The sequence below is a fragment of the Danio rerio genome, chromosome 8 (assembly GCF_049306965.1).
Source record: "Danio rerio strain Tuebingen ecotype United States chromosome 8, GRCz12tu, whole genome shotgun sequence".
In the NCBI taxonomy this organism is placed as follows: domain Eukaryota; kingdom Metazoa; phylum Chordata; class Actinopteri; order Cypriniformes; family Danionidae; genus Danio; species Danio rerio.
In genome coordinates, this window is record NC_133183.1 from 39,975,147 (window position 1) to 39,983,124 (window position 7,978).

Genomic DNA, 7,978 nt, shown 5'->3' on the forward strand with positions numbered 1-7,978 from the left:
CTACGAAATCCCGCATATCATCCATCTCCTCAATGATTTTCTCCTTATTTCCCTACCTTCTCACCCCCAGCTAAACACCTATCGATCACCCAAAGGTTTTCGAAAATCTAGGCATCCCCCTCGCAGAGGAGAAACAGCCGGTCCCAGCACTTCCATAGAATTTCTGGGCATCAACTTAGATTTGAATAAATTTCAAGCATCCCTTCCCAAAGAAAAGATTGACCATATAATCTCTTTATCTCAAATTTTCCTCGAGAAACCATCATGCACCAAACGCGAACTGCTATCTATTCTCGCGCATTTCAATTTCGCGATGCGCATAATTCCCCAAGGCCGCCCGTTTATTACTCACCTCCTTCAGCTCTCCACCTCGGTCCCCGGTTTAGAAGATACCATATATCTTTCTAAACCCAGTCGCAATGAACTCAGCTTATGGATCTCCTTCCTTAAGCAATGGAACGGCTGTTCCTTTTTCTATAGCGACCTAATTTCTTCCCCGGTGGATATTAATTTATTCACTGACTCTGCCCCCTCAGTCGGGTTCGGCGGCTTTTACCAAGGTCACTGGTTTACTTCAACGTGGCCCGCAGATGCTCAGTCTACCCAGAAATCAGCAATCATCTGCGCTTTCGAACTATACCCCATAGTCGCAGCAGCGCTTTTATGGGTAGATGAATGGTCCGCCTCTAGCATTCTCGTTCATTGCGACAACGAAGCCACCGTTTATTGCATTAATAAAGGACGCTCGCACGCACTTCCAATTATGCCCTTACTAAGACGCCTCGTTTGAACGGCAGCCAAAAGCAATTCATTATGACTGCTAGACATGTTCCAGTTTGCAAAAATCAAATTGCTGATTCTCTCTCTCACTTTCTTTTCCAGAAATTTCGGCTCTTGGTACCGGAAGCAGACCAGCATCCAACACCTGTTCCACTCTATTCACAAATGATATTGCCATAAAACTTCCATATCTCTGATCCTTTACGCTGTCGCACCAAGGACCCTTGAGTCATATTCAGAAATGGCTATCACATCCAATTTCAATCCCGCAATACACCCCACTATATCTGATCTAACACTGCTGAATGCTGAAACACTCGCCTTTTTCATTAAGCAAAGCAAAACAGATCAGATAAGCAAAGGGCATTTTATTTACATTTTTAACATATTTTCCCCCACTCAGCCATTCCAAACTCTCCTAGCTTTCTCCATTCAAGGAGAGCAAAAGAGTCTGACCCACATGCCCCACTTTTTACTGATGACGCTAACCGTCCAGTAACCCGTTTTTGGTTTCAAAAACATCTGAAAGAAGTCCTTCGCCTTTCGGGCTTTTCCCCCGAATTGTATTCCAGCCATTCATTTAGAATTGGCGCAGCCACCACAGCAGCTCACAAAGGTCTATCCCCACACCAAATCCAGACCCTAGGCCGCTGGTCCTCCGATGCCTTCAAAGCTTACATTCGCCTCAGCCGATCCCACCTCAAGACAGCCCAGCTAGCCCTAATCGGCTAAATTCCAAACTCCAACTAGGGTTACGAGCTCGACCCTAAGTAGGCTGGAGTACGTGTGTGTGTGTGCTTGCGTATGGGTGCGCATGGAATGTGTGTGATTGCTCGCGCAAAGACAGCGTGCGTTTGCACACATACACATGCATGTTGCACGCAGATATGCATGGGTACAGGTGTACGTCTAAGTATGCATATGTGCGTGCAAACAATGAGTATGTGAACATAGGGGCACTACATGTTGTGCAGGTTGCATGTATGCTCTTAACTTTCCTTTCAAACCTACTATGCTCCTTCCCTCACCATGCTCTGACCCCCGCAGGGGTTCAATCCGAATTCGACTCTCGCGAGTCTCCCCTAGCCCATCCCCGGCCACCCCTTCACTACCACCCCCAGTAAGAGCCTGCACTACCCCCTCCCTCTTCCCGACTCTTACTGCCCCCCCCCCCCCCCCCCCCCTCCCATAGCTCTGACCCCCGCAGGGGTCGCGCTGAGCTTCGACTCTCGCAAGAGTCACCATTTGCGCCCCACCCAGGCCATTAGAAATGGTATGTATGCGCATGTTATACGCATACATCCGATGTATACCTGTTCCGATGCGTGTGCATGCACATGCCGAAACAGGAATAGACGCACGTGCATGCTCACGCACGCAGGTTATCCCCTCTCTCCTTTTCTTCCTTTGGCGTCGAGTTCCTCCGCCCTCTCTTTTCTTCCTTTCTCATAGGCCATCAATCCTCAGCTCTAACTCCCGCAGGAGTGACTAAAACGAGCTTCGACTCTCGCAAGAGTCCCGCCCCGGCCACCCCCTGCTGCAGTCTCCACCGCCCCCTCCCTTTCCCAGACTTCAGCAGGGGAAATGCCCACAGCAGCTCTGACCCCCGCAGGGGTCGCTCCGAGCTTCGACTCTCGCAAGAGTCAATCACCACCCACGCCCGGCCCTTACCATGTAATAACCATATATATTCATATATATTTATATATGCATATATACTTCTATATTCTCCTTTTCTTCTTTCTGGCGTTGAGATTCTCCGCCTGGCAATTATTTGCCCCTTCTTTCTTCCTTACAGCGTGAGTGCTTCCGCTACTTTTACCCTTCTCTGATCTTCCCCCTTATCTCCTTACCCTCCTATTTCCTCAATTCTTTTCCAGCGTTGAGTCCTCCGCTAACTGTCTTTCTTTCAGCGTCACTCTTTCGCTATGTTCTTCCTTACGCATAGGCCCTCAATCCTCAGCTCTAGCCCCCGCAGGGGCGACTAAAACGAGCTTCAACTCCCGCAGGAGTTCAGGCCCTGGCCACCTCCCACCCTCTCATGCAAGAGTCTCCACCGCCCAAATCTTCCCGACTCTTGCTTGAGCAAACTAACCCCAGCTCCCACCCCCGCAGGGGTGTATATATTTGAGCCTTGACTCCCGCGGAGTCTATCCAGCCCTGCCCCCACCCCGCCTAAGCTCTAGCAGCCTACTTTGCTCTGCTCCCTTAGAAGCTTCTCTTCCTAAGCTATCAATGCTATATCCAGCAGCCGGATATGGCTTGTTACACCTGCTTTTTGGGGGGCTCTTCAATACGCGGCTGCTGTCCCGAGCTATTCAAAGGCATTTTTGGGGAGTTCCCGAGATCTACCTGAGCTCAAACTCCCCTCCCGCTTTGCAACGGGAGGGAGTCCTGAGCTCGAGGATCTCATGAGCTCAGGGCTCTCTCCCGGGACAGCATGCCAAACAAGCTTATAATTAATCATCAGCTAAGTGTGAACTCTTGAAGTGAAGTTTATGTATAAACAAATTTCGAGAGGATCACGTGCTTATGATTGCTAGCAGCTGACCCGCATTATCCAATTCACTACTATCCAATCAGATGACTCCTAAACTACTATAAATACCCTGGGGTTTATTCCATTGCTATCTTCGTTTTGAAGAGTCCCCCCTTCCTCCCCTACGCCTCCTTCTTAGACGGGTGACACGGTGGCCCAGTGCCTAGCACTGTCGCCTCACAGCAAGAATGTCTCTGGTTCCTGGCTCTACCAAAACTAGCAGACATTTCTGTGCGGAGTTTTGCACTTCTCCCCGTGCTCACGTGGGTTTCCCCCGGGTTCCCCGGTTTCCTCCCACCACCCAAAAACATGCAATTAAGCCAATTGAACAAGCCAAATTGTCAACATAGACACGCTCCTAGTTAGTAATTAGTTTCAAGAGCATTCACTTGCTACAGCAGGGGAGTTCCCGAGATCTACCTGAGCTCAAACTCCCCTCCCGCTTTGCAACGGGAGGGAGTCCTGAGCTCGAGGATCTCATGAGCTCAGGGCTCTCTCCCGGGACAGCATGCCAAACAAGCTTATAATTAATCATCAGCTAAGTGTGAACTCTTGAAATCTAGGCTGTCAGTGAGTGTGCACCCCTAACCCCGCCTCTCACAGTGACCTCACTAGCTCCGCTGAGTGCTTTGTGTCTCAGATTGCATGCAAGTCTGCAGCCAGATACTGCTGGAAGCTAGTCATCAAATACACAGGAACGAATGACTACACGTGTCAATCTGTCTATTAAACTATCTAATCTGTCTAGTCAGTCTTTTATTATCTTTTATATGCAAAAATATTCATTCATAAAAACATATGTATATATGAACACTGGGTCAAATAGGGTCCGTGCATTTTAAATCTAATAACAAAAATAACCCAATGTTGGTTTTGTCCATATTTAAATGAACGTGTGTAAACGCACGCTTTGATCAAACCTTTTATTCCCCTTGATGATATTGTGCTTTTTTTTCCCCTCAATGCCCTCCAAAGTTTCAATGTTTGGCCGTGTCTGCCATATCTGTTTTGTTTAAAAAAAAAAAAAGGAAAAAAAAGGATGCATCGGTTCCTGCATGTAGAATTCAGAAATCTCATGGCATTGAAAGAAAACTGGCAGCAGTTGAGTGCCGAGGTCAAAGGTCAGATGAGCAGGCATCACACCTGATAAACACCTGGGGCAACTGTACAGTAAAAAAAAAAAAAAACAACAAGATTAAGAAATATTGCTTTAATTTGAGAGAGACAAAAAAAACTCTTCCGTGTTAAAATTTGATGTTCCTCCAGCGTTCTTACGTCAGTCTTTAATGTCAGGTGATCCTTCAAATGTCAGTGTAAATTGTTGAGTGTACCATTAGTGCTCAGTCGTGTTTTTCATAGTTACCAGTGCCGATGGAGTTTTTTTTTTTAGAGCGTCATATTCTGCTGGAAAAGTTTCATTTTAATGGTAATATGCCATGAGCGGAGGTGTATGAGTAACTTCACAAGTTGACCATAGTCTAGAGCGATGACATGCTCATCTACTCCCAGAACCTGGCAGAACGAAATGTTGCAGCTCGTCCGGTCTTCAATGATGAGCCCAAAAGAGGCCACTTCACAGAGCCGGCCCAAGGCTTAAGAGAACTGAGAGGCAGGACAAGATGGCGGGCTGGACTTGGTTAACTTTAGATTTTACACAAATCTCATTGTTTTGTTTTTCACCTAAAATAGTAATTAAAACATCCAAGATGTGTTTTGCCTCATCAAAATGTGGAATTTGATCAGCAAACTACTCATTCTAAGACAACTATGCCTTGGGCTAAATGACTTGGCTTCAAGTACGATGCCACACGATTCAGAAATGAAGGTACAGACTGCACAAACAGATAAACGACATGATGCATCTCATTTCACCACAACTAAAGGCAGCGACAAAAAAAAAGTCAAGCTCTCACGATGATGACATTTCTCATGCAACCCTTTAGCAAGCCTACATAGTATTTATGCCTAAAAGTCACTGCATGGGTAAATAAGAAACAAGCAACACACACACACACACACATATATATATATATATATATCCATGGGCCACTGTAAAGTAATATGGTTCTGTCATAACGTTTTGAATGAAAATCTGCATTTGGATAAGACACCTTTAGTATAGTTTTGATTTTAAGGCATAATAAAGATCAAATGCAAGTACGAGTGGATTTACATTGAAAATTTCAAACGCATCAAGAAAACCATGTGCTAAGGAAATTTCAAACCATTTGGAACGCACAGAGACGAGCTTTTGTGCAAAAATGAACTTAAAGGTGCCTTTAAAAAAGTGTCAAAGTACTTTTGAAAACAAAAAAGCAAACCCCCAATAGGTGGCAGCAAGAGGCCGCTTTATTTGAGTAAAGCATTGAACGATTCATTCAGCCAAAGAAGCCAATAGGATGAACGGACAGTTGAATCAATCCCTGAATCATCGACTCACCCGAGTCTTCTTGGCGAAGGCCTGAATCGTTCGTGCAGGGAAACGTCGCTGTGTATTATTCAGAGATGGCCAACTGTTCTGCTGTTTATTTTATTATACTTATCGCAATGATTTTACTACTACTATCAATAAAATTAATATTAGTAATGATAATATTGCCGGAAGTTGTACAGCGCATGCGTCACGTGTTCATCATCAGCATCCATGACAACCGTCCTGTGGGTGTTGTTTGAATCTCGCTGTGTCGATTGGCATCTGATCTCTGCGTCCTCCGTGACAATTTTTCCAGATTATCGATATTATTGATCGTTGGATACGTCGATTGATCGCCTGCTGTTCCCATCACTCAGGTTTGACCCTTTTTATTACGCTGTGCTTTGTGTTTGTGTTCAGTATGTCTTGTGTTCACTACAGGTTCCAGAGTCGACTCACCTACGACTCGCTCCAGTTTGAAGGCCTCAACATCAGCGCGGGGGAGCTGAAGCGGCAGATCATGAGGAGCAAGAGGCTGAAGTTCTGCCAGCTGAAGATCAGCAACGCCCAGACTGATGAAGGTGAGTTGAGGAAAAGACACTTCAACTGTTCTACGCTAACATTAGATGCGTTACATCAGACACTTCTGGAAGCTGTAAGGTGGTGCTGATGCTGACATGTAGGGATGTTTTGGCTGTTTTAAAAGGCTAATGGCTCTCAAAGTATACCGTGCTCCATAATTATGTGCTGATTCTGATTTTATTTTGCTGTCAGAATACACAGATGATGCTCTCATCCCTAAAAACACGTCGGTCATCATCAGACGGATCCCTGCGGCGGGACTGAAGTCCTCAAACAGAAGATTTGTTGGGTAAGTGCTGTGAAATGAGCACACGCGTCCTCTGTTAGATGTTATATGAAGACTCCTGGTCTGTCCCTGGTGTTTTAGTCACACAAGCTCCTTTGTTTTGCAGACATCAAGCTGGACGCTGGCGTGAACCTTCACCTAGAGCTGATCCTTCACTCCTCTCACTGGAGCAGTTGTTGAAGGTATTGAACAAATGAATAGCACAATAGCAAAACGCAATGTAAAGCACACAATATACGCACACGCACTCAGCGTCTTAGGGAGATTTGAGATTGTTTGAAGGGTTGAGGGTGAAAAAGATTCAAATGTGCAAATGCCTGTGAAACAGACTGAGAATCTGGCTGAGGCAAAGGCGTCAGAGGAGGACAAGCTGAAAGCGGTGATGTACCAGTCCAGCCTGTGCTACTACTCCAGCAGGTGAGCGTTCAGACACTGACAGGTTTGCTTTGTGAGAGATGTCTGAGCTGATTCTCATGGTTCTGATGTTCACTAGTGAGGCCATGAGGCTGCTTGGGATCCCGGGACACCACATTAGGCACTGCCCCACTAATGTGGTAACTGGGTTTTCCAAGCTCACGGTTGCTGTGAACTTGAGCTCTTGTCCTCATCAGTCAGATTGTTTGCTCAGAGTTTGACTGTCACTCCTCAATTCACAGGGCAGCCGCTCCGCGCCGCACAAGCGCATCCGGAAGAGCACAGGGATTCCCCGCAGCTTCCTGTTGGAGGTGGACGACCCAGACCGAAAGGGAGTCATGATAGACGGCAGCGGCCGATACGTCATTCCCATCATAGACGCGTGAGTAAACTGTACTTGGCATAGCCGCATGTTCTAGTGTTTGTCCAAATCTCACATGATGTCTGCTTGTGTGTGTTTGCGCTCGATCTGTTCAGTGAGGCCTATGCTGCTGAGAAGAGAAAGAGGCCGTCCTTCTCCTGCCAGACCGAGCCTTTGCCCTCCTCGTCCTCAGCAGGTGCGGCATCTTCGGTCCGGGACGCTGGAGGGAAACGGTCCCGCTCCCCATCTTCACCAGAGACGCGCGGCGACCAGAAGAGACCACGTCGCTGAGAGACCTTCATCCAAGAGACCTGGAGCCGACGTGTAAATATTGTACATAGTTTATTAATAAAAGATAATAAAGATTATAGCCGCATGAACTGTGTGGACTGGTTAACCTTCACTCCAGCAGTGCAACACACACATACACACACACACACACACACACACACACGAATGAATTCATAAACACAATATCATGAAGTTTTGCTTTAATTTAGGAAAAGAGAAACTCTTCTGGGCTAAAATCTGATGGGTTTTTTTCAGCATTCTTACTTCAGTCTTTAATGTCAGGTGATCCTTCAAATGTCAGTGTAAAGTGTT

The 7,978-nt window shown here is 46.4% G+C and overlaps 1 protein-coding gene across 2 annotated transcripts; it reads left to right on the forward strand.

The window, feature by feature from the left end:
* Window positions 1–5,761: 5,761 nt before the first annotated feature.
* On the forward strand, window positions 5,762–7,751 carry LOC141375861 (E3 ubiquitin-protein ligase RBBP6-like). Of its 2 annotated transcripts, XM_073910850.1 has the most exons (7): window positions 5,762–6,313; window positions 6,507–6,603; window positions 6,707–6,782; window positions 6,929–7,017; window positions 7,094–7,154; window positions 7,257–7,396; window positions 7,492–7,750. In XM_073910850.1, the coding sequence occupies exons 1-7, from the start codon at window positions 6,154–6,156 to the stop codon at window positions 7,664–7,666; spliced, it is 798 nt and encodes a 265-aa protein (XP_073766951.1). In that variant the 5' UTR covers window positions 5,762–6,153; the 3' UTR covers window positions 7,667–7,750. The 2 variants fall into 2 exon arrangements, with proteins under 2 accessions (XP_073766951.1, XP_073766952.1); XM_073910851.1 differs by lacking the exon at window positions 7,094–7,154 and having other exon boundaries at window positions 7,492–7,751.
* The last annotated feature ends 227 nt before the right edge of the window (window positions 7,752–7,978 follow it).

Coding starts and splice junctions, on each gene's coding strand:
- LOC141375861 (XM_073910850.1), top strand. CDS start 6,154: ATGTCTTGTGTTCACTACAGGTTCCAGAGTCGACTCACCTACGACTCG. Junction 6,314..6,506: donor CAACGCCCAGACTGATGAAG/GTGAGTTGAGGA, acceptor TTTTGCTGTCAG/AATACACAGATGATGCTCTC. Junction 7,155..7,256: donor GGCACTGCCCCACTAATGTG/GTAACTGGGTTT, acceptor CTCAATTCACAG/GGCAGCCGCTCCGCGCCGCA.